Genomic DNA, 27,606 nt, shown 5'->3' with positions numbered 1-27,606 from the left:
GAAAATATTAATAATTATTTTAGGGACTTCAAACATTATTTTTGCATTAACCATTGAATATGCCAAAAACGATTAGACTTAGATGTAGGAAATTATGCACAAAAATATTTGGATTCTGATGTTGGATCCGAAAATGTAATAATATATAGGGTTTTCCATTTAAAATAACCAAATTGACAGCTACTTCCCGTATAACCGGTGTCGCCAATTTGGAAATATTTCAGCCGAATTGCCCCCATCGATGTCAGTATATTGTCAAATTTTCATATTTCAGTTATAGTTTTCCCATTACGACGAAAACTGTGGCGTCTACTCTAGAGTTCTGAGAAGTTTATGTCAATAACTTCCTGTGCTACCTAGGGAGCATTATGTCTCTTCGCTATCTTTTCGCCTATGTAACGTATTATAATCGATTTATCTTCAACTAGATAATTTGTGGCGATGAAAATATCTAGTCGAAGGCGGATTCGAACTCTGACACAATATAAATAACACTCTGTTATAGAAACTTCGTATGAGAAAATAATGGAAAAGTTACGAAGCATCGATGTTCTGAGAAAAATTTTAGTGTTTCAGAAAGGAAAAAGGGCATAAACAGCATTAGGAAGGATTGACATTTTCCAACACCAGTTGTAAGAATATCAACCACTTTCCTTTTGATTCGGTTGAATAATAGAATTGATGTTCAACTCATATCGAGTGGTCCAACGAAAAGTATGCACCTTGCTTTTCTCCTCTTTTTGTAACTTTACGCAAAAATGCTCGGACAGGTCAATTTTGCTTTTGAGGGGGACACATTTTAGATGTATTTTTCTACCTGTGCCTTCAACCCCCTAGCGAGGGTGAGTAACAACCCTAAAATTTTAAATGGAAAGTGGGGTCGAGTGATATATCATTTGAAAGGGCACAAAATTCTATTTCCAATGATACCTAATTCGTTGTATTAACTTGAATGGTTATAAAAAAAGCAAGAACATTTACTCGATATTTTTGGTGTTAATGAAAATGCGGAAAAAACGGCATTTTCATCACTACTACATTCCTCAATTTCTTTCGTGCGTTTTTTGGTTCAAATAACAACAGCAGATAAGTGTACAAAAAGAATTTAGGCAAATGTTCATTGATTCAGTTCGGTTGCTTTTGAAATTATTTCAACTTCACTGTAAAAATGGTTTATTCCATTCCTGAACGAGTTGAAATTGTTAAACTTTATTATCAACATAATAGTTGTGCTAGACTTACTGCTCGCCTCTTTAATAACAGTCATCCCGGGAAAAATGTGAATGATTCGTACGTTGCCAAGTTAGTCCAAAAGTTTGTCGATACCGGATCTGTCTGTAATGTGAAACACCAGCCACGGAAACCTATCAGAAATGAAGCAGTGGAAGTCGCTGTTTTGGGACATGTTGAATTGGATCGTACTCAAAGTACCCGTCAGCTTGCTGCAGCCTCAGGTGTCTCCCGTTCGTCCATAATACGGATATTAAAAGCCTATAAATTTCATACGTACAAAATTAAATTAGTACAGGAACTCGATGAAGATGATCCTGATTGAAGGCTGCAATTTTGTGAACAACTGAGTCAGCTAATAATTGATGATCCGCACCTATCATTCAACACGTGCTTCTCCGATGAGAGTACATTTTTTTTGAATGGAGCTGTGAATAGGCATAATTGCCATTACTGGGATGACAGTAACCCACACTTATTCCGAGAGGTCCATACCCAGTACCCTCAAAAAAACAATGTATGTTGTGGCATATTAGGTAGTCATATCGTAGGGCCACTTTTTATTCCTGGGAATTTAACTGGTGAGGTCTACTTGAACATGCTTGAAGATACAATTGATCCTCCTATAACAGAAATAATTGAAATTGATCAAAATCATAATGATGATCGGCTTCATTTCCAGCAAGATGGAGCACCTTCTCACTATGTTGCTCCGGTAAGAGAGTTTTTAGATGACCGGTTTCCTGGACGGTGGATTGGAAGGAGAGGCCACATCGAATAGCCTGCCAGGTCACCTGATTTATCGCCTTTAGACTTTTTCCTTTGGTGATACTTGTGAAATAAATGTTTTGCTACGCAGCCCGAGTCCATAGAAGATCTTCGCCAACGAATTACAGCAGAGTGCAGAAGTATAACACCTGATATGCTACAGAATGTTAGGAATAGACTTGAACAAAATCTGTATCATCGTATGGAAGCAAATGGGTCACATTTTCAGCACTTGCTGAAGTAGGATTCTACTAAGTCAATTACACATTTCAAAGTACTGGGTTGTAGTTGTTTTTCTTCATAATACCTACATGTATGAGTGGAATACAACAAATTAGGTATCATTGGAAAGATAATTTTGTGCCCTTTCAAATGATATATCACTCGACCCCACTTTCCATTTGAAATTTTAGGTTTGTTACTCACCCTCACTAGGGGGTTGGAGGCACAGGTAAAAAAATACATCTAAAATGTGTCCCCCTTAAAAGCAAAATTGACTTGTCCGAGCATTTTTGCGTTGAGTTACAAAAAAAGGAGAAGAGCAAGGTGCATACTTTTCGTTGGACCAATCTGTATAATGGGTCTTCCAAGAAGGATTTCCAAACTTTGACAATTGATGGCCATATTATTGAAGCTACATCTGTCTGAGTCGGAGGTTCTTGAACTCATTTTGTCTACCGCCCACTTCGAGAATTAATTATTTTCTAGCGCCCCCCAATTTTTTTTTACTCCACAACATCTTAAGAATCACAATCGCGATCATTATTTTGATAATTAAATTATGTGTGTCATGTGAAAATGAGACTTTCTGATGAGGGTTATGTAAAACACAATTTTGTAATATTATGAAAACTTTTATTCATGTTATTAGAACAAACATTTCAGTTTAAACTTCAACACTAATCTAATGCGAAGGATGAATTTGACGATTTTCAACAAGTCTGTTAATATCAGGCTCGAATTTACTCAAAAACAGCCGTAAGTCACGGAGTTATACAGGCTGATTCACGGTGGATGGCACATTAGACGTTTCTGGTGAACCAGACAACGGATCACTTTGAAAATTTAATGGAGGGCATATTCGGACATTCTCTAGCCAACTAAAATATTTTCGACAATGCGGTGTTGCCGCTTCTATTAGAAAGCAGTAGCAACTTTGATTTTTCAAATGGAACACTCTGTATATAATATTATTTTTGGAATCTCCAACAATTGCCCGACAACTTTTCTTGATATTTCTCTATACCTATCTGTTACCGTTTTCGAAATAAAAATTAATTTCAATTTTTTTCTTCGAAAATCATGACTTCTAAAAATGCCGATATCTTTTAGTTAAGAAGTACTATGATATCGAAATTTGGTTTGGAGTTAGGTGATACTTGGACACTTTCCACACGTCAGCCTAATCTCCGTTACTTCAATACAGGGTGGTAAAAAAATACAGTTTTTTCGTTTGCTTGAAAAAGTTGCTGAAATTTGATTATTTCAAATGGAACACCCTGTATATTATTAAAAATTCGGAAAGCTGCTGAAATTTGCTTTCTTTCTATGTATATCATACCTATACCTAACTAGTCGAGTTTCGGACTTATGAACATTTATTTGTGAAAATGTCCCTTCAGAATGATATTTTCATTCGGTATTTGGTAAGCAGGCCATGATTACTATTTGACAGTAGCGTTGTGACATTCTCCTAATAATATCGACATTTTCGTCACTTCAGAAGTTGCAAATACCTTCAAAACGATGGAACAAAACTATTCAAACGAAGTTCTTATGAATTTGTTTATTATTTTTGGACAGTGTGACAAAATTATCAGCAGAACATGTAGAAAGTTCAATGAAATGTATCCGAATCTACCGCCAATGAACCTCAAGAAATTTATACGAATTCAGAACAATTTCAATATGTTTGGATAAACTTTAAAAAAGCACCAAGAAACTTGAAATTGGAAATATTGATATGAATAATTATAAAAAAGTAAAACAATCATGTGGAATATTTCAAAATATGTTCGAATCGCTGGCCGTTCACTTCCAAGCACTTTAAAATGCGGGTGTTGACTGCTTTCGTGGTGGCAGATCTGATTTCATTGGGATCCAAATCTTCAAATGTTTGGGCAATCCTTTCTAACAATTCATCTTCTCGAACGCACGGATATTTTGTAAACTTTTTCTTTAAACATTCCCCACAAATAAAAATCTAATGGATTAAGATCGGGTGATCTCGCTGGCCAATTCCATGGTCCCAAGCGCCTCATCCACCGATCGTCAAATAGTCTATCCAGTTCTGCGCTCACTTCTCTTGTGCAATGTGCAGGAGCTCCGTCTAGTTGGTACCAACAGTTTCGATAATCTTCGAGTGGCAGATTATCCACGAAACTGTCTACAGTATTCTCCAAAATATTCAGGTAGTTTCTGGATGTTAATGACTCCTCGTATATCACGTACCTCAATTTGTTGTCCATCAACATGCAGAAGACATTAAAACTAAATTTTTCTTGAAATCCGGCTTCTTTTGTGACGTGAGGATTTTCACTGGACCAATAATGACGATTTTTTCTATTGAAAATCCCTTCTCTCGAAAATTTCGATTCATCAGTCCAAATAATTTTATTTAAAAAAAAGTGGATCTTCTTGAATGCGTGTCAACAACATTTCACAAAATTCTACTCTCTGTTGAGGAACTTGAGGCTTCATTGCTTGAATTTTGGTGAATTTATAATCATGCATTTTATGTCTTCGCAAGATTCTTTGAACCGATGAATATTTTATACCCAAATCTTCTTCAGTACTTCTTATCGATGACTCGGGAAATGCATTAATCTGGTTGTCTTCGAAAGTTACGGGTCGAGGCAAGTTTCTTGGTGCTTTTAAAGTTGATCCAAATGCATTGAAATTGTTCTGAATTCGTATAAATTTCTTGAGGTTCATTGGCGGTAGATTCGGATACATTTCATTGAACTTTCTACGTGTTCTGCTGATAGTTTTGTCACACTGTCCAAAAATAATAAACAAATTCATAAGAACTTCGTTTGAATAGTTTTGTTCCATCGTTTTGAAGGTATTCGCAACTTCTGAAGTGACGAAAATGTCGATATTATTAGGAGAATGTCACAACGCTACTGTCAGATAGTAATCATGGCCTGCTTACCAAATACCGAATGGAAATACCATTCTGAAGGGACATTTTCACAAATATAAGTCCGAAACTTGACTAGTTAGGTATAGGTATGATATACATAGAAAGGAAGCAAATTTCAGCAGCTTTTCGAATTTTCAATAATATACAGGTTGTTCCATTTGAAATAATCAAATTTCAGCAACTTTTTCAAGCAAACGAAAAAACTGTATTTTTTTACCACCCTGTATTGAAGTAACGGAGATTAGGCTGACGTGTGGGAAGTGTCCAAGTATCACCTAACTCCAAACCAAATTTCGATATCATAGTACTGCTTAACTAAAAGATATCGGCATTTTTAGAAGTCAACATTTTCGAAGAAAAAAATTGAAATTAATTTTTATTTCGGAAACGGTAACAGATAGGTATAGGGAAATATCAAGAAAAGTTGTCGAGCAATTGTTGGAGATTCCAAAAATAATATTATATACAGAGTGTTCCATTTGAAAAATCAAAGTTGCTACTGCTTTCTAATAGAAGCGGCAACACCGCATTGTCGAAAATATTTTATTTGGCTAGAGAATGTCTGAATATGCCCTCCATCAAATTTTCAAAGTGATCCGTTGTCTGGTTCACCAGAAACGTCTAATATGTCATCCACCGTGAATCAGACTGTATAACTAAACCAAAGACAAAAGTCTCACTAAGCTTAGGTAAAAAAGTGACGATATTCCAGGCAGAAACAGCAGCAATACGTCACTGCGCAGAAGAGTTCAAGGAAAAGACTATTGCAATATACTCTGATAGCCAAGCAGCTATAAAAGCAATTAGCTCCATGCAGGTCAATTCGAAACTGGTCTGGAACCGCCTAGAAAAGCTACAAGAACTAGGTAGTCAAAACAGTGTCATTAACCTGGGTACCAGGCCACACAGGATACAAGGGCAACGAAGAGGCTGATTCATTATCACGAGAAGGAGTAGAACGCTCCCCCATTAGCCCTGAACCCTTTTGTGGTACAGCAAAAGCGCTGCGAAAAACTTGTAACAGCAACTGGAAGGAAAAACAATCTCAAAAATAGTGGAATAAGGCGCCGGGTATGAGACAGGCCAAAGAGTTCATTAAAGAGCCATCGCCAAAATTCACGGAGTTCCTACTGAGTCTGAATAGGCGATCAACTAGAGTTCTGGTCGGGCTATTGACAACAAACACATGAACAACATCAGACTGGCAGACACAGCCCTATGCAGGCTTTGCTTTGAGGATGAGGAAACCTTCGTACACATACTATGCTATTGCGAAGGTCTGTCAAGGATAAAGTTTGCAACATTAGGAGAGGAAAAACCACAACCCTCTCAATATATGTGGAACTTGAGGTCTGGCCTATGGAGTCTAGTTACAAGGACGGGCCTAGACAAGGAACTCTAGCATACATGAGGGCACACACAATATTAATATTAATATTAATCTAATCTACTCTAAGTCACCGAGTTCGGTAATCTGCAACCGATTTCACTTTTCAGTTAGCAACGTTGCCACAGCACTAAATCCACGTTCACACAAATACGATGATGGGAATGCTATCAAAAATCGTTGAACGATGGACCACAACCCAGGGTACAATTGCGGGATTGGCTTTTGTAGCCAAAATTCTTGGTATCCATTTTTCAATTCTATTTTTATTTCTTCGTTCGTTATCAGTTCTATGAGTTTTTCTTCCAGCTGGGGCGATCCTGCTGTGTTGATATTTGGAAAAGGATCCAACACCCAGTTCGGTATTTCCAATTTCAAAATGTCCTGAAATCGTTTGGCGAAATCACTGTGTATGTTCTCCTAATGTTGGTAGTAAACAAGCGTCGTCTTTAATGAAGGATACTGCTGACAAATTAGGGAACTTGCGAAACTCACGTCGGCCGATATTTTTCTTGTATGGGAGCAATTTTGCTACAAAAGCAGCAATGACATTTTTTGTTTGAATCAAATGCTAGTCGTCACCTTAAAGTTGGAGATTGACATCATAACATAATTTATACAGGTCTGTCAAGAACGCAATATCATTCTTTGAAGTGATAAGGTTGTCGTGCAATTTTTTGTCTTTGTTTTCCAAAAACTATATTACATAGAGTCAAAGATATTGTGAAATTGGGTCAGACAGTTACCTCTTGATAACCAACGCACTTCTGTGTGAAATAGCAATCGGTTGAAATCTTCATTATTAGCAACAGCTGTATAAATAATCTGTCATTTAAAGAGCTGTTACGGATTTTATTGACTGCTTTGAAGATATATTGCAGTGATTGAGGCGCTCACCCAAATTTTTCGCAACCAAATGTTGCATATGGATGACGCAATGTACAGCGAGCACATCTGGAATTTTATTTTTTGAGTACGGTATGTAGCCTTTGTGACGTCCTTTCATAGCCGGAGCGCCATCTGTAGCAGCTGATATAATATTCTTCAGTGCAATCTCTTTCTCATCACAAACTTTTTTCAGTGTATTATATATATGGTTTCTCCTTTTTGTATCCGTCTCTAAATTTCTAGCCAATAGTAGTTCTTTGATATATTTCGTCATTTTTAATAAACCTCACGTATAATAACAACAATGCTTCATTGAGAATTCAAAAGTCTTCAGATGATTGCACAATGACCCTGCAATATTTTCAGCCATCTTACCAATTCGTATTTGAACGAAAATATTGCTCAAAGAAATTTTTCGGATATTATCTGCCGCTGGTTTATGGAGCTCAGTAGTTATTATTTCTTTTATTGCCGGTAAAAGTAAATCATCTCCAATAGATAATGTGAGGTTTATCTGTTTGAGCAATTAGCAAGGAGATATTGTAAGAAGCTCGGAGTCCGTCGTCGTCTTGCTTAGAAGCCGCTGCAAAAAGTTTTGACACAGTTGGCCGAGCTGAGTGTTTCTTTTCTAGTTCTTGAAAATAAGTCACACTTTTGTCTTTTTTTATCTGAATGCATTTTATTCAAATGATCTTGTAGCCTTGAGGGTTTCATCGCTTCATTCGAAAATGTTTTCTGAGAAAGAATGCATATAGGCAAAGATGGATTTGTGAGATTTTCAATAAATCCATATTTTATATATTCCGCGATATACTGCCGTTTCTTCTTCTTTGCTTCCGACATAATTTTGTCTTCAAAAATGCCGGAGTAAAGAATCGAGTATTAAAAACTTGTTAATCACACCACTCACAGTATTCATCACCGCACGTACAGCACTTTACCTAGCTAGTCGCTAACTAAATTCGCTTGTTTTCGTAATATCGTCGAATGACATTACTGGCTGTATGGCGCTCGCCCTTTTATATGAGGCAGCGGGCGGGCCTAGTACTTTCCAGAATGGAGACTAGAAACTTCTCGCTTCGCATTGAAGCTAACCATCATCTATAGCAGTGGTCGCCAACTTGTCGATCGCGAGCTACCGGTAGCTCGCGGAGGCAATTCTGGTAGCTCTCAAAACGATTTTAATTTGAAAAATACAAACTGCAAAAATAAGAGAAGCTTCCGAAAATTCCACAAAAAAATCTAATTGTCATAATATTAAACATAAACAGCGTCAACGTTGCGGTGAGCGTTCGCCATCAAGCTAGAATCGGCTGGAACCGACCAGCCGGACCAGCGCGTTAGTGTTCGAGAACGATCTGGATTGCTTTGAACGGGATAAATACGCACGGCGCGGCGACATTGCGCTTAGTTTAAAACTGAACGCGTAACCAACGTCCAGCGGTTGGGTTAGTAGAGAACAACAAAAATAATATTATGGCAAGCAGTTGTAAGAAGGTAAAGACATATCACTTTCATTCGGAATGAAAAGAACAATACTTTTTCACAGAAGTTAAAGATAAAAATGTGTGTTTGTTATGTAATACTTCGGTCTCTGTTGTTAAAAAAAGGAATATTGAGAGACATCATAAAACTGTTCATTCTAATTTTGAAAAATCATTCCCACTACATTCTGCCGCCAGAAAGGAGAAACTGAAACAGTTAAAAAAGCAGTTAATTGGACAACAATCAATATTTTTAAGAACAGTCGACAAAAATAAGGCTGCAACTGAAGCATCGTACTGTGTGTCCCAGATAATTGCACAAAAAAAGAAACCTTATGAAGACGGGGAAATGATAAAACAGGTATTTTTAGGAGCTGCTGATTCGTTATTTGCCAACTTCAGAAATGAAGACGAGATAGTTTCAGTTATAAAATCTATGCAACTTACTACTAATACAGTGATGAGACGTGTAGAAGTAATGAGCAATGATATTTTTTTACAGTTTAAGAACTGACTTAGATAACTGTGTTTATTTTTCACTTCAACTGGATGAATCAACAGATGTCGTTGACACTGCCCAGATGGCCGTGTTCGTCAGGATGGTTTTTAGTGATTTTACGACTAAAGAAAATCTTTTGAAGTTCATTCCACTGAAAGGACACACCACTGGACATGAGTTGTTCTCTCATTCAAAAAATATTATTTCTTCCGAGAAAATTCCAATATCGAAAATGGTAGGCTTGACAACCGATGGCGCTCCAGCTATAGTGGGTTGTGATAAGGGTCTGGTGGCGTTATGTCGTAAAGATGAAACTTTTCCGCAATTTCTCTGTTACCACTGTATTATCCATCAGCAAGCATCATGTGGAAATTTCCTGAAACTGAACAACGTTATGAAACTGGTGGTAAAAATTGTGAACAAGATTAGAGGTCAAGCGTTACAAAGAAGATTATTCAGAACCTTGTCCGATGAAGTTGACTGTCAATACGGGGACCTACTCCTCCACTCTGAAGTCCGATGGTTAAGTAGAGGACGGCTGCAGAAATGTTTTAATGATGTCCTATCTGACATAGTTCAATTTTTCAAACAACGCGATAAACCGACTCCGGAACTAGGAAATTCAATCTGGCTTAGAGATTTTGGTTTTCTCGTGGACATTACAGAGAAATTAAACGAACTTAATTTGCAGGTTCATGGGAGAGACAAAAAACTAGCGGAAATGATTTCTGATATAAAAGCATTTATCAAAGAGCTGGAGTTTTGGGAACAAAACCTAATTAACAGCGATGCCAAGCATTTTCCTATTCTTTCAGAAAAAATATCTCAAAATCCATTAGAACCCTATGACAACAAATATCATGTAGAAATAATTTTTACCCTGAAGAATAACATCAAAAATCGTTTTAAAGATTTCAATGAAATGGCTTTAGTAGCGCAGTTTGTTGTTTCACCCTTTATGGAAATTGATATCCGACAGTTTGCAACTTGTGTTATGCAGAACTTTGGCGAAGACATCGCTGCAACAGAAATGGAAGTCATTGAGTTTCAAAATGATTTAGCCTTAAAATCGTTAATCTCAAGTACTGAATGTATCTGGCCTATTGTAAGTAAAGACAAATATTCAGTTCTATGCCGTGTTGCCTTGAAAGTGAAAGCATTATTCAGTTCAACCTATTTGTGTGAATCTTCTTTTTCCAATATGAAGTTTATTAAAAACAAATATCGCAATCGACTTACAGATGAACATTTGGATAATTGTATTCGAATGGCTGCATCAAATTATACTGCAAACATTAAAAAAATTATCGATGAGTCTGAGTGTCAGCCTTCTCATTGAACGTGCTTTTTTATTTTTCAATGTTTATGTTCATGATAATGCGTTACTCTTTTGTTGTTATTATTAACTATTTTTAAATCATACGTGACATGCCGCTGTGGCTGGATAAAAGTTTGTGTTTATTTTTCAAACACCTTCGTTTGATAGGTAGGAATGTAGCTATGAACAAGTACATACTAGTAATATTAGTTATTTTGTTATTAGTTTATTATTAGTATTAGTTTATTATTAGCTTAGTATTAGTATTATGTATTAACAGTTAAATAGAAAAATAAATACATATAATGATGAATTAACTGTGGATTATTTCATTTACGTTGCGTTACGTGGCTTCCGTGTGGGTAGCTCGCTGTTTATTCCAAATTTAACAAAGTAGCTCAACACATTGAAGAGGTTGGTGACCACTGATGTATAGTATAGTTTGACAACTATCGGACAGGAAATAGTTACTGTCTAGTCCCTTAGATGACGTTACACGAGGAAACGCGCGTTAAGCGTAAAGGAGTGGTAAAGTTTGTATTGAAAGCAAAACAACATTTTGGAATTAGCCATTGACCCTCTCGTCCTTCTGACGAGCATCAGTCCTAAGGGTAGGAGAGCCAGGCTCCAACCTGCTTAAATCAAGATGGCTGTCGAAAAATTAGCCATCGCCCCCCTAAACCGCCTCAACCCCCATCAATCTTCCCTGTGCCCTTTACTGCCCCCCTATAGACCTCCAGCGCTCACAAGGGGGCGTTATCGCCCACTTTGAGGAAGACTACGTTAGACTTTGTCTTGTGGGGTTTTCTTGAGTTACAGAAATATGCGAATAAGCCACATATAACAGCGGTCCTCGAAGCCCTCATAACCCAATTATACAATATTGACCTTGAATCAATTGATCCATCTATCAGATTGATATGAACTTTTTCAATGAAAAGAGGGTGCAAGATGTTTGTTATGAGTTAGTATTCAAAACGTGAGTAATGTTACCTTGTCGATAAACATTGTTATTCTACGCAAAATAGTGAGTTTGATTTATATCGCACATCAAAATTATGGAGACCAAGTCCTTGGAAATATCAATTTGTGGAAATTTTCACTTATTAAATAACTTTATCTCCGGACGTTAATGATTTGTTATGAGTATAGAAAAATACTTGAGTTGCGATAAAAACAAGAATATCATTTTGTATCAGAAATTAATATTATATACATGATTCTTCATTGGAACATTGTTATTCTTATTGTTTCCAAATATACACAATCTGAGGAACTCTAAACTTAATACTAATTCTGTATATTTTCCGTTTCAGTTGCAACAGCAATGTCCTCCGCGAGGAGAAATATCACCATGTACTTGCACGGTCAAGAAAAATGGTTTGGATATTTTGTGCGAGTTCACCGACCAACAGCACATCAACGATGCAATGGGCGTGCTGAAGGGAAAGTCTTTGGTTATTTTTTATCTGAAACTAAGACATAACAACCTGAAAAAATTACCTGGATTTGTCTTTTTGGGTTTGGATATACGTCATCTCACCATCCACAATAGCAGTTTGTCTGTAGTTGAAGAAGCATCTCTCAGTTCCATAGGTAAGGTCACAAGAAATGTGATATTTTCTAGAAATGTATATGGGTCGATGAAAACGTGCGTAGGCGTGCATCAGGTGGGTGGTTTGTCGACTCAAATTACTACTCTGAGTGAAATTGCTCACATCTTCTCGAATTTTCCGAATGAACTGAAACAAATATCATAATGAATTGATGGATGTAGCCGTTTGTTACTACGTGGTAGGAGATCGTCACGTAAACTGGGAAATGAAAACTTCCTACGTTTTTATACCACTTGCGTTGTGAACGATACAAGAGGTATAAAAACTGAGAAAGTTTTATTTATCTTATTTTATCGACCTATTTTGGGAATTTTCACCTCCCACGCGGTTTTACAAAAACCGCGACACATGTTTCGCTATACAATAGCTTTCTCAGGCATAAATGGACAAATGATTATGCTTGAGGAAGCTACTGTATCGCGAAACACGTCTCGTGGTTTTTGTTAAACCCTTTATAGTGAGAAGTATCGGCCAGTTCTATTCAAAATTATAATGGAAAACTTCATACATATGTAGAAAGGACAAACTTTTCAGTTCTCCACGATAACTTACTGCGTAAAATCAAAATATTTTTCACGAGAAAAATGTTCTACACATCAGTAACTTGTTGTATTTACCTTTTTTTGCCTATCAAAAAAAATTGCTAAGAAATAATACAATACTTATCTTAACTTTTCGGAGAAATGCACAAAAATTATAAGATATATGCAGTTACTCCTTTGCTGATTCTTCATTTCTCAACTTCTCCGTCAAAGGTCGACATTTGTAAAAAATTGCCCTTTTTACAACTGTATAAAGTTCTCCATTATAATTTTCATATTTTTCAGATTGTGGAAGGTGAAAATACCCAAGAAAGCTCGACAAAAAACTTATTTTTCCCCACAAAAAATGACTTTCGTTCAATATTCTATTTTTCAATTTTCATAAAAAGCATACATAACAAAAAACTGAAACCTTGAATGATATTACGACTGATAAAATGAAATGAGCGATAGCATAGGAAACCTTTTCTGCTCAAAAGCACCCAAGAAAATTAAAAAAGATATGAAGACTATACAGGGTGTACCTGAATAAGTTGAAAACATTTAAGGAGGTGATTCCTCATCGAAAAAAAGATAGGATCTTTCATATAAAGAAACTTCATTGCAGCATCTCTTGTTAAGATACAGGTTACATAAAATTTGTATAACAATTTTTTTCACAAGCACTGAAAAAGTTACAATATTGAAATTAACCTGACGTTTCGTACTACCAAAAAGACACTCAGCCAGAAATTTATTTGGTTTACCCCATGGTTGTAAGAGGTGGAAAACGCAACCCCCAAAATTTATTTCCAATGTAACTTTTTGTCTTATTATTTGTTTACAATTTATTTCCGATAGCCTGTTTCATTCTGAACTAAAAATGTCTCTTGGGTTTTTTGCCCAAAATGAACCAGTTCGCAGCAAAAAATTATTTCACGAACAACTACAGTGATACATCGTCATCAATGCGAACTGGATTTATTGTTATTTTGTAGTTAAACGATTAAAGGATAATGAACAAAACTAATTTAATAATAACAAAACACACATGTAGAAATCATAGTAAATGTTCAATATGTCTACCTTCAGACATTAGACATGCGTCTAGACGTCGGCGCATTGAGCCACGTATTCGCTCAAATATTCCTGGAGTCTCTCTGCATGCATCGATGATGCGGTTTCTTGAGTCCTCTACATTGCAAACAGGAGTACGATAAACCAAATGCTGTAAATGGCCCCAAATAAATAAATCGAGAGGATTGAGATCCGGAGATCAAGCGAGCCAGTTCTGTGGTTCTCCTCGACCTACCCACTGATTTGCATATGTTTCAGTTAAATGCTGACGTTCTACTTGACTAAAATGGGCGGGAGCCCCATCATGCATGAAAAACATATCCCTTCTGACGCCCAAAGGAACTTCCTCCAGCAGTACTGGATGCACTTCGCTTAAAAATTGAACGTATGCCTCACCATTCGATCGAGGAGGTCGAAAATGAGGCCCAATTAAATCATCCCCAATAACTCCGAGCCACACGTTAAGAGAAAACTATTCTTGATGGTTAGTTTCGACAATAGCGTGAGGGTTTTCATCAGCCCATATGTGATAATTATAAAAATTAATAATCTTGTCCCGAGAAAAACTACATTCGTCTGTGAATTCTATCGTCTTCAGAAAGTCACAATTTCTTCTAATCTAGGGGTTGCGTTTTCCACCCCCTACAACCATGGGGTAAACCAAATAAATTCCTGGCCAAGTGTTTTTTTGGTAGTACAGAACGTCAGGTAAATTTCAATATTGCAACTTTTTTAGTGCTTGTGAAAAAAATTGTTTTACAAATTTTATGTACCCATTTAAGGGGCTGTATCTTAACAAGGGATGTTCCAATGAAATTTCTTTATATGAAAGATCCTATCTTTTTTCAATGAGGAATCACCTCCTTGAATGTTTAACACTTATTTAGTTACACCCTGTAGAAATGAACTCAATAACTTGATAAAACGAACAATATATGAATATTATGAAAACTGTAAACAAACTTGGAAAATGATCAGAGGTGAACATGGATAAGAATGGAAATATTTCAGTCAGTAAAGGCAATGGTGAAACTGTAAGTTGAAATAAAGAAAAAGCTATAATCTGTTTAATATTTTTTTCATAATATAGGAGTAAATATGGCAAATAAAATTGAAAAACTTTTTGGATGAAACCTATTTAACATCCTCCCTGTTTTTTGAACCAGTGAGAGAAAATGGAATAATATGTCTTATTTCGAAGCTGAAAAACTATAGTGTACCAGTTCCTGAAGGTATAACTAGCAAAGTGATGAAACATATGCATATATATTTATTGAAACCAATAGTTTATTTGATGAATTTTTTTTACAAAAATGAGTAATATACCGTCCCAGTGGAAAGTTAGTAGAGTAACTCCAATTTACAAATCTGAAAGTCAAATTGCAATTACTGACAAATTTGTCATCAATGATTTTGCTGAACTATTCGAACAATCTGTTGAAAACCGAATGAAAGATTTCCTTAATGAACATCATATAATAATACAACAACAATTCGGGTTCATAAACAAATGAAATACTGAAAATACCGTGCTCGACTTTGTAGAACAAACAGTAGGGGTCTTGGACAGAGGCTTTCAATAGTGTTGCATGAAATCCTACTCGAAAAAATTGTGTAATGCTTTGGAACTAATGCAGAATTATTTGAAAGAACGAACACAAACAGTTAAAATCGGTAGCAAGCCCAGTACAACATTACAAATCAATGTTGGTATACCTCAGGCTACAGTACGTGTTTCGATCCCTTTTTTTGCTCACATAGACGCAATAACGGATATTAATAAATTTGACAGTCACATAGCGTGTTATGTCGATGATACAGTCATGATCTTCACTGGTAAATGTTAGGAATAATTCTATAAAACTTCTGAAGTTGATCTAAGAAAACATTTTCTCTGGCTGAATAATGATTTATCAAGTTTAAATGTGGACAAAACAAAATTTATGACATTTTTACTCAGCCAGATGATCAGCCGCGAATTGATGAGCCACAAACTGCACCAAATGAATTTCACAAAACGTTATAATTGTGAATGCCCGACTATGGAAAAAACAGTATTCATTGAATATTTGGGTATTTTTTTTTTTGAAAAAAGAAAGCCAAAAACTTTCTTTCCCAAAAAAATTAATCACTCCTAAAAATATAACCCCTTCAATTCAAATTTGGGTATTGTTATTGACCAACATATGATGGGACGAACAAGTAGTATATGTAACACAAATGAAGAGACTACTCGTGCATAACTCTTATATTCTGAGAGATATTCTTTTCGAAAAAAAAATCAATATATGAATATTTGGCAGATTCCATTGCATGAGGTAGTACATCCAACAACCACATTGATAGCTTACACAGAACTCAATTTTGGAAATAATATTAAAGAAATAGACATTTATTCAACGGACCATCTGTATCAAGAGAATAATTTACTCAACGTATGATCAATATATACTAGTAGTTACCAGTCTCTCTCAAGTATTTTTTTATGCATATATCCATTCGGTAACCGGTTGTATAGCCGGGGTAGAAAAAATGAAAAGAGCCTCTGAATTGAGAGGTTTTATGTTTTGGTGTGGTAAGGTGATTTCGGAATCGAAGGTTGAGGTTGTGTACGTTCGTCCTGTAACTGATTTTTCTATAAAGATGGTTTCTTGTCATTGATTATTTTATGAAACAAGACAGTAGAATGTAGAATGCGTCGCGACTCCATATTAAGTCATCCGATATCTTTCTAATTGTGTGATATATGATCGCGTCACTTTGTTCCAGTTATCAGCTTCACACATGAATTCTGTAGCTTTTGTAATCTATTCCTGTCAGCTTGAAGGAGATTGGGACCATATATTACGTCCGCAAAATTAGCATGTGACAACACTAAAGATTCACACAAGGTCATTTTGATTTTTTTGTTCAACAGTGTTCTATCAGAATATATCATTTTGAGATTGCTGTACCCACGTGTCGTGTGAATCTTAAAGAACTTTCGATGTATAGTCCTAAGTTTTTAGAAATATCCTTAAGAGGTAACTCAACTCCGTTTGCAGTTATAGAAACCTTGTCTAGATTGCGTTTACGTGACAATGTTCTTCGAAAGAGCATAACTGCCGACTTAGAGGGATTGACAGTTAGGCAATATTTGGTTGATAATTTCATCAGAGAACATAAGTCATCATTAAGTTTTTTCTGTGTTAGGTCAAAAGTATCTTCATCGCATTCTATGTAGATTTGAGTATCATCGGCGTAGCAGATGACAGAAGAATATTGAAGGCAATCTGGAAATGGTGATGTATATAATACAAATAGTAGTGGGCCCCAAATGGACCCTTGCGGAACACCGTCATAGATATTGATGAGATTCGACGTAGAGTTTTTGAAGGTAACACATTGTGATCGGTTCTGTGAGTAATTTACAATCAACTCAGTTGCACTCGGTGCGAATCCAAAATAATTCAAAAGAGATATAAGAAGTACATGGTTGATGCGGTCAAACACCTTTGAGTAATCGAGCACAACTGCAAGGCAAGGTTTATTATCATCTATTGGCCTTTGAATGTCATCAACTACTTTTAGTAATGCAGTTTGTGCAGCTAAAATTTGCTTGGAAACCAGATTGACTAGGTGGTAGAATATTGAATTCATCTAGATAATTTTTTATTTGTTTACTTGTTATTTTTCCAAAAACCTTGGATATCGCTCAAATTATCTGGGATAGGTACTGTAGGCAGAATATGTGATTATTTCCAGAGAGTCGAATATTCATTATGTTCTAGACAATAATTGAAAATATGAGTGATCTGAGGAATAATGATAGGGCAACAATGTAGTAGCATCTTGATACTGAGTAGGTCCGGACCCACGGCATCAGATTTAATCCTTAAAATCACTTCATATACTTCATTATTATTAATGGCATGGAAATTGAATGAGTGTTCATGTTTTTTATTTTGGTTAAAAAAAATACATTCCTCATCAGGAATCAAGTTGTTATTGTTGATACCGCAGAATTATTCATTAATTTTGTTAACATCAAACAAGTGATCTGGAAAGGTCTTGTTCAATTTCTTACTATATATGTCAAGGTCTGCTAGTCCTTTCCATAATTGTTTTTTTATTTCGTAAACTGAATTCTCAGTACGCTTTTTTCTCGAGGTTTATCGTTTTGTTCGTGAGATTTCTCGAATTCTTATAATAATTCCACCGATGTACAGAGTTATTTTTCCTGTATCTTACTGAAGTCCTCCCTCTTAACCCCATCAGAAGTTTTAAATTTTTTGTTAACCAAGGAGCTTTGTTTTTGGAAATTATCACGCTTCTTAGTGGTGCAAAAATACTTAAAATGCGAAGGATATTTGAGTTGAAAAAGTCAACTTCACAATTCAAATCTCCCATGAGATGGATTTTAATTTTCATCAAAAAAAATATTATTCCATTAATCAATTTCTAATTTGTCCCCTTCAATGTAGTCCTTCCCAGAACCAGTCAAGTTAGCAAAATATCACACGATATCTGTAGAGCGTCAAACTTGCTACGAAAATATTCACCTGTCGATATAATTCATTCATCAGTTCATGATATATGATCGAATTGGTACTAGATAAGGATCCATGACATTCAAAAAACAATTTATTGCGATATTCTCTCAAAATAGTCTTACAAAAACGCAACACGTGTTTCGCAATACAATGGCTTCTTCGGGCGTATCTTCACTAACTGAATTCTACACATTTGATGCTTGATATATCTGATTTCACTATTTGAAGTATCAACATTTCAAGTAACTGTGTTCAACCTAGCCATTTTTTTATATGTACCTGCGATTTCAATGAATTAAATGACCAGAACTTATGTACTAGTTTACATTTGAAAAAATATTTAGCAACGGGAAGTCATTAATTTCTACTTGGTCATTCAGCGAATTACACAAATTTTCTGAAAAAAATTTCTAGGTATTCTAGAAGATTGAGTTTTAAATTTTTTCTTCAATTTTAGAAACTATTTCTATGCTCTTATATTCTTTGAGAAAAAGTTCTCCCTATTTGGCCAATATACAGTTTTGGGCATGGGCTACATGTCAGCTTTTATACTTCTTATTTATCCGACACCATAGTTTTCTCTTCATAGTTTTTAATGAATTCATTTGGACTATTATTCAATCTGTAAGCTACGTCTACGCATTCCTTCATGAAGTGATGATAGAACTTTTCCAATTGAAACATGCAATGACGAGGTGCATTATCGTGATGCAAGACTCATGAATTGTTTTTTCACAAAACCGTAAGTGTTCTTCATATTGCTTTCCACAAGCGGCGCATAACTTCAAGAAAATACTCTTTATTGACCATCTGTACATGTGGCAAGAAAACAATGTGCAAAACCTTGACATAAGATCGAATTTGACGTGCTTTTTTGATCTTGACTCTTCTAGGCTCTTCCTTTGGGACAATGCATCCCCATGGGGAATGTTCCTTCTGATGAAAATCAAGTAGTTTTCATAAAAGAGATCTAAAACAACGCATTTTGAACTTATCATTTCAACCTTTATCTTTAAAAGAGTATTTAAATACTTACAAAAGAGGAATGAAATAAGGCATTCAACAGTTAGAGGGATTCGTTTCTATTTCACCATTTGGCAACATCGTTTATAGCTAATAAAGAACACTGAATCTGTTACCTGTATGAGACAAACAAAGATGACATATTTCAGAGGCGTGCTGTTCTGTTTACTTATGTTCCGAGTTCCGAGACATTCTGTGACATATGACATTTTGTGCACCTAACCTATCTTCCTCTACATAAATAAATGAATAACATAACAACTGTTCATGTGGATTATGAAGGTGGTATTGAACTATAATTTATATGTTGCCTTAATTGTTAATTTATAAAGATAATTTTCCTTTTTTAAAGTAGAATATCTAGATAAACTGAACTCCGATGTAGCATTCTAGGCGCTGTTGCCAATATGTGAATTAAAAACAAATCCATTTGAAAATTAAAACCCTACATTTGAAACATCAATTTGAATACTTTTCGAAGTGAATTTGAAAACTCATGAATTAAACTCAACTTTATTTTGTTCAAACTTGCATTTGCTGTAATAACCCAAATTGAGCAGGAACATTCCCCATTGGACATTGGCTTCGATGTCATAACCATATGCCCATAATTCGTCACCAGTAATGACCCTTTCAAGCAAATCTGCATCGCCGTTGATGTCTGTCACCATTTTCAGAGCGGTGCCCGTGCAAGGGTTTTTTGCCCAAAATTCATCAATTTTGCAACAACCTTCCCTGCCACACGCTTCATACCCCAAATAAACGAAAAAATTGCATGGCATCAGCCAACCGATATGCCGACATCCTCTGCAGTTTCTCTAATAGTGATTCGACGAGGCTGCTTTAAAATTTTCTTCGCTTTCCCAACATTTTCTTCGGTTGTAAATGTGCTGGAGCATCCAGGGTGAGCGTCATCATGAATATCTTCTCGGTGTAGGCGAAAAGCTTACGCCACCTGTAAAAATTTTTCTGACTCAGAGTACAATCACGGTATGCCACTATCAACATTTCAAGTAGTTTTCGTACAAAATTGAATGCAACAATTTTGTATAAAAAAAATCGCCGGAAATCACTTTTATGCCTCTCACCAATAAACTAAACATGCTAAAATGGCCTCGTATCTGTGGGTGTGCCACAGTGGGTGTGCCAATACTCTTCCTTATCTATATGGGTGATATGAAAGGGTTTGTGTATAATGTAATCTTAACATTTCACGCCGACGACACTTCGCTGGTCAGTATATTGCGGACAAGTCGACTCTTGGCTAAGATATGAAGTTTATTTTAGGGTCAATACGCCAACTTAGATGATGTGTTTATTGGCCAAGAACGTATTATAAAAACAATCCAACAAGTACTGACAGTTTTAGGACCCTCTTCGAGGGTCTTTCACTGTTTATTTGTTCTGGAAACTTGTATCTACAATCTCAATAACCGTGAATATTCACGATCTGAAATCCATGGTCTGAACACCAGGACTGGAGATAATTTCTCCTTTTATAATGTATACCGCAGTAGTATACGAAACGTCAGACATGAAAACCTGCAGACCACGGTAATAAAAAACGAAAAATAGCTTTTACACGAATACAATACTGTGTAAATCATGAGAACATAGCTATAGCAAATATAACAAATGAGTAATCCAATGTTTATATTGGAAAAATGAAGCAATTTTGCTATTTTCCCTTGAAGGTGGAAAACCTTAATAAATGAATTCTTTTTACTTACAATAACTGTGAAATACTTTCAGTATCTTACAGTTATCAATCATGGCTATTTTGACGGTAATTGAACTTCGATTAGTTTAGTTTTTGAAACTTTCCAGATTTTTATCAAACATCAACTAGTTTCATCACATTCATGATAAAATAGCTGATAGGTAATGGATTTATTTTGTCAGTAGTAGAATTTCAGAATTCTTGATCCAAAGGAGTTGTAATCAATATCGCAAAAAAATTGATTAAAATTGAATATACTTATTGAGGAGAATGAAGATAACTCATTTCGCCCCTAACTGGAGTTGTACGTTAATTAATTACTTACTTGTTATAAAAATGAAGCTAGTATTCGTTCATATATCGTATGAATGCTTATTTTTTGCAAACTGTCTACTATACAATATCAGTTACAGTTACAGCAAGAAATGTAAAAATTTCATAAACAAATAACAATGTTATTTATTCAACAGGGTAACTATTTTCCGCATCATGTACCTATATGTTTTCATAGAAACTACAGAAACTATCTGTAGAAGTGATGCTCAATTTAGGAAATAATCATCTAGTGACACCATGATAGCGAATCGCACTTCCAATATCAAATAATGTCTAGGATATATGTCTGACCACATATTTCTTTTTACTTTAGATTGTTTTTAAATTATATAATACCCACTGATGTTTAAAAAATGACTTCCACGGGATTTTTTTTCAGGTAAAATGTTGACCCAACTAGACGTCTCGCAAAATAGTCTGACCCAAGTTCCTTCATCGGCCTTCAAGAATTTACACCATCTCCTCATCCTCAACATGAACCACAATAAGATCAGCAGCTTGCATGCTAAAGCATTTCAAGGACTAGACACACTCGAGATTCTAACTCTTTATGAGAACAAGATCAATAACATCGATCCGGAGGCATTTGTAGGTCTAGAAAAGTAAGTAGTTACAATTTCTCTGGGCAAAACATAGTATTTGCAGTGGACTCTGACCTATACTTTCTCTAATAACCATTATTGTGAATTTCACTAGTTCGAACTTCCATTATCTACTATATAAAATGATTTGAAATTCCTGAAACAACTAAAAAAGAAGAATTAAAAATAGCTGAAAATAACAATTATATTAACCAAAATAAACCTGAAATGAAATAATAGTGAAATAAAATACAAGTAAAAATAGAACAATTGAATAAATGAAAATAAAGAAATGAAGAAAGAAAATAGAAATGAAAAGTGGAGAGATTCCAAGTCACGTTAGTTCACGACGTTTCGATTGTTAGTATCTACAATCGTCTTCGGGTGATGACTGGACTGATTCCTCCGACAGATGACTATTTATAGGTCGTTCGAGTACTTTCACTCATCCCCGCTTTCCATTCTCCGCTTCACTGGTTCCGTGGGGGATGACCGTTTTGGCGGGCGAGCCATTTTTCGCTTGATGATGGGTTTCTATATGTTGCGTATTTCTACGCTGGCTTGGCTGAATACGTTGTTGGACAACATGTAAGCGGCTTCTTTGAATTTTCTCCTAAACCAATGTTCCTCTCTGTGCAAGATCTCAGCTTGGGACCACTCGATGTGGTCTGCTATAACTGATCTGCTGGTTTCCCCTCGCTGTGTGTGTTTCTTGTGCTCGGCAATGCGAACATTCAATGGCCTCTTAGTTTCACCAATATAGGATTTTCCGCACTCACTGGGTATCCGGTAAATGCAATTCTTGGAATCGCAGTCCGCGTTTGGTGTTACCGTATCTGAAGCAGGTTCTGATGTTGTACTTGGAACCAATTCTTCTCATCCTCTCCGATGATCCTCTGATGTAGGGAAGTGCAAGCATTGGTTGTGACGGCTTTTTTTCCTTACGAGGCTCCTGCTGTCTTCTAACCAAAGTCTTTTCTACCATCGCTTTGGAGTAGCCATTCCGTAGAAGATTATTTTTGATAATGTCTAGTTCCTTCTCGAGACCTTCCTTCGTATTACAGAGCCCGAAAACACGGTCTAATAGAGTCGTGATGATTCCTCTTTCAGTCGATTGATGGTGGTTGGATTCGTGGTTCAGATACTGTCCCGTATGAGTGGGTTTTCGGTATACAGATGTATCCCGCTTAGTGTCGGTCTTCTCCACCAAAACGTCTAAGAATGGCAATTCGTTGTGCATTTTCTTCTCCATTGTGAAATTGATGGAAGGTCTCACGCTGTTGATGTGTTTCAAGAAGGCGTCTAGTTCAGTATTCCCATGATTCCATATTATGAAGGTGTCGTCAACATATCTCAACTAGACTCGAGGTTTCTTGTAGGCTTCTTCAATGGCCAGAGTTTCAAACCACTCCATATATGGTTGAAAATGGTGATCCCATTGGCGATCCTATCTTGTGTAAAGAATTCGTCCTTCAGTTGGAAATAACAGTTTCGTACACAGAATCCTAGTAATTCCATGATTACATCTATAGGTAGATTCGTTCTCTCTTTCAGGTTCCCGTCTTCGGATAGCTTTCTCTTATGATTTGGAGTGCTTCTTCGACCGGAACATTGGTGTAAAGGCTTTCCACGTCGAAACTAATTAGTTGATCTTCTTGTGTGACCTCAATTGACCCTAGTAGTTCGACAAAATGCCTTGAATTCTTCACAAAAGACGATGTTTTTCCTTGTAATGGTTGTATTGAGGAAAGGAAGAATCTAGACAAGTTTTGAGTAGCCGAATCTCTGGAGCTGATGATCGGTCTAAGCGGAACATCCTTCTTGTGGATTTAGGGTATACAAGTGAGGGGGCTTACTGTGGTGTGATGTTCGCGATGATCTTTCCTTGTCCGAAAAATAGACTTGGTATTTTTTCAAAGTCTAGTACAACTTCCTTTCTATTGATGCATTGGGGTTCCTTACGATTTTCGTGTATTCTGAAGCACCTCTTCGATCTTCTCCTCATAGAGATCAGTGTCTATCACAACAGTAGCGTTTCCCTTATCTGCAGGTAAGATTTTGATGGTGTTGTCTCTACGTAGGCCGTTCAGAGCTCTACGTTCTTCATTGCTGATGTTAGATGTTGGAGCTGGTTCTCGATCCAGCTGTTCTCTAATTTTCCATCTGAACTCCTCTGCCTCGGTCTGATCCATTAGGGAACTGGTGGATTCCACTGAAGTAGAAGAAGAAGCACTCCAAATCATACAGAGAAAGCTCTCCGAAGACGGGAACCTGAAAGAGAAAACGGATCTACCATGGAACCATGGGAATACTGAACTAGACGCCTTCCTGAAACACATCAATTTCACAATGGAGAAGGAAATCCACAACGAATTGCCATTCTTAGACGTTTTGGTGAAGAGGACCGATACTATGTGGGATACCGAAAACCCACTCATACGGGTCAGTGACTGTACCACGAATCCAACCACCATCAATCGACTAAAAGAGAAATCATCAAGACTCTATTAGACCGTTCTTTTATGCTCTGTAATACGAATGAAGGTCTCGAGAAGAAACTAGACATCATCAAAAATGATCTCCAACGGAATAGCTACTCCAAAGCGATGGTAGAAGCGATGGCTAGAAGACAGCAGGAGCCTCGCAAGGAAAAGAAGCCGTCACAACCAGTGTTTACACTTACCTACATCAGAGGATTATCGGAGAGGATAAGGAGAATTGGTTCCAAGTACAACATCAGAACCTGCTTCAGATCCGGTAACACTATCCGTAGCAGCCTCTCGAAAACCAGGCCACCAAACGCGGACTGCGATTCCAAGAACTGCATTTACCGGATACCCAGTGAGTGCGGAAAATCCTATATTGGTAAAACTAAGAGGCCATTGAATGTTCGCATTGCCGAGCACCAGAAACACACACAACGAGGGGAAACCAGCAAATCAGGAATAGCAGACCACATCGAGTGGTCCCAAGCTGAGATCTTGCACAGAGAGGAACATTGGTTTAGGAGAAAATTTAAAGAAACCGCATACATGTTGTCCAACAACGTATTCAGCCAAGCCAGCGTAGAAATACGCAACATATGGAAACCCATCATCAAGCGAAAAATGGCCAACTCCCGCCAAAACGGTCATCTCCCACGGAACCAGTGAAGCAGAGAATGGAAAGCGGGGATAAGTGAAAGTACTCGAACGACCTATAAATAGTCATCTCTCGGAGGAATCAGTCCAGTCATCACCCGAAGACGATTGTAGATGCTAACAATTGAAACGTCGTGAAATGACGTGACTTGGAATCTCTCCACTTTTTATTTCTATTTTCTTTCTTCATTTCTTTATTTTCATTTATTCAGTTGTTCTATTTTACTTTTATTTTATTTCACTATTATTTCATTTCAGGTTTATTTCGCTCAATATAATTATTATTTTCAGTTTTTAGTTTTAGTTTTAGTTGTTTGAGGGATTTCAAATCATTTTATATAGTAGACTAGTGAAATTCATCTTCATGATGAAGGTGATTGACAATGTTTCATACATTGTCAATCACCTTCAAACAAATCATTATTGTAATTTCGACTTGAATGAGATCATTCCATTTTTATACAAAACAATGTAGAAATCTATCATAGACAAAAAGAAAGCAATTAATTCCATAGCAAAGTCTTCACAAAGATCTGTAAATTATGTGAAGGAGTAACTTTAAGGCACAAACTGGAAGAAAGCCCTTTCGAAACAACTACTTCCATATGATCATTGAATTATTTAAAACTCACTTTTTCCTATTCATTGTGTACTCCAAACATTCGTTTTGAAATTGAATCAGATAGAATTCACAGGATTGCTACTTAATATGTATCTATACTAATATTATAAATGTGAAAGTTTGTGGAGATGGATAAATATATATGTACCTATGTATATTCGTGGATGGACTGAATGGATTCAGATAAAACTTCAACAAAAATACAGCTTATACATTAGAATAACATATAGCGATTCACGAAGGTTTTGTGTGATTTTGTGATGATATAACGGTAAGTATTAAGAGAGCTATCTTGACGTGCGTTGCCTATAATGATGGAATTACATGAAGATAATATATCGTAAGATTGTTTATCTTGAATAGTTTTCTAAACTAAAGTTCGCGATAGCATATAATAAACCTCTTATGTGGTAGCTACTACATGCAAAACACTGAGCCAAAAATACAATTAAATTGGATACTTTTTTAACAATGCTTATTTTAGAATATCTGTTAAATTCTTATAAAAATTGATACTATTGTCGTTGTAAATATTTAATATAGATAAACTTCGTCTTTTACACTACGTAATTTGGACGAATCTTAAAAGTTATCACGATAAGATTAACTAAGCAATGAAGCGCCATCGCCAAGAACGCGACCCGAACGCGGACAGACAAGTGAATGCAGACGGTTGTGTTAGTTTTGCGAAATTTCTTTAAAGGTAAAATAATTTTATTCTCGAAGCTATTCATTACTGAGTGCAATTGGCATATTTTTTTAGTTACTGTATTTTTAGAGTGAAAATATGACTCATTAGCTGTTGCCTGCGGCTTCGCCCGCAAAGAATTTGGTTTTTAAAATATTTGTCACTAACTCAAACCTTCATGTTTCCCACTTCAAAACTGACGAAATTCAAACGATCTTTGAACCCCTATTTTCCCCCTTTGGGGTGAAAATTCCTGATTCCCTTTTTTGATTCTTATTTGCGCTATACAAAGAACCTACCTGCATATTTCAAGATTCTGGATTTAGTAGCTTCGGCTGTTCGTTGATCCGCGTCTGTAGTTCTCATATATTCGACGTTTCGGCTTCTGCTTTGAAGACATTTTCAAGAATCAATCAACAGTGAAGTTACATGAATTCACAAGAATCTCTCTAGAGAGCCGATTGTTGAAATTGGGTCGCTTAAACGACCCAATGGAGGATTTACGACTTCTAGTAAAGAAACATCAGAGCTTTTGATAGAAAACCACTTTCCTGGAAATCTGACTCTTGATAACAACAGACCTCCCATCTTCGAGGGCGCTAAACGCCCAAAAAAGAACTACTAAGGTGTCGCAGAAAAGGTTATCATAGCATCGGCAGTTGAATGGGCTATCAAGTCTTTTCAACCCTTCAAATCTCCCGGAGATGGTGGTATATTTCCAGCCTTAGTATATACCTTGCTGCCAACCTACTGGCAGCAAGGGTGGTATACCTAAAGTGAGTCGGAGAGACCCACACCCTAAATTGGAACGACCAATCAGTCTTATATACTTCCTGCTGGAAGAACTTGAGAGGATACTGGGCGGACATATCAGGAGGGTAGCATTATATGCCTCCCCCCCTGAATAACAACCAGTATCCTTATCAAACCGTCAAATCGACATATTTAGCATTAACAACCTCATTGAGAAAATATCGCAATTCCTTGACAACAAGTAGATGGCGCTTGATATTTCTTGATATCGAAGGACC

The 27,606-nt window shown here is 36.3% G+C and overlaps 1 protein-coding gene across 2 annotated transcripts in view; it reads left to right on the top strand.

Annotated features, from left to right (window-relative positions):
* The window catches only part of LOC111505874 (uncharacterized), a 404,328-nt gene that overhangs the window by 316,139 nt on the left and 60,583 nt on the right, over positions 1 to 27,606 (top strand). For both annotated transcript variants that reach the window (XM_074180136.1, XM_074180135.1), the window contains exons 3-4: positions 12,036 to 12,315; positions 21,924 to 22,146. In XM_074180136.1, coding sequence (XP_074036237.1) covers positions 12,036 to 12,315; positions 21,924 to 22,146 — 503 coding nt within the window. The remainder of the gene's footprint in view (positions 1 to 12,035; positions 12,316 to 21,923; positions 22,147 to 27,606) is intronic.

The sequence above is a fragment of the Leptinotarsa decemlineata genome, unplaced genomic scaffold, assembly GCF_025532065.1.
Source record: "Leptinotarsa decemlineata unplaced genomic scaffold, Ldec_3_MD MMD2_tig00026294_RagTag_RagTag, whole genome shotgun sequence".
NCBI classification, from domain to species: domain Eukaryota; kingdom Metazoa; phylum Arthropoda; class Insecta; order Coleoptera; family Chrysomelidae; genus Leptinotarsa; species Leptinotarsa decemlineata.
This window is presented reverse-complemented; position numbering and strand designations above follow the sequence as displayed.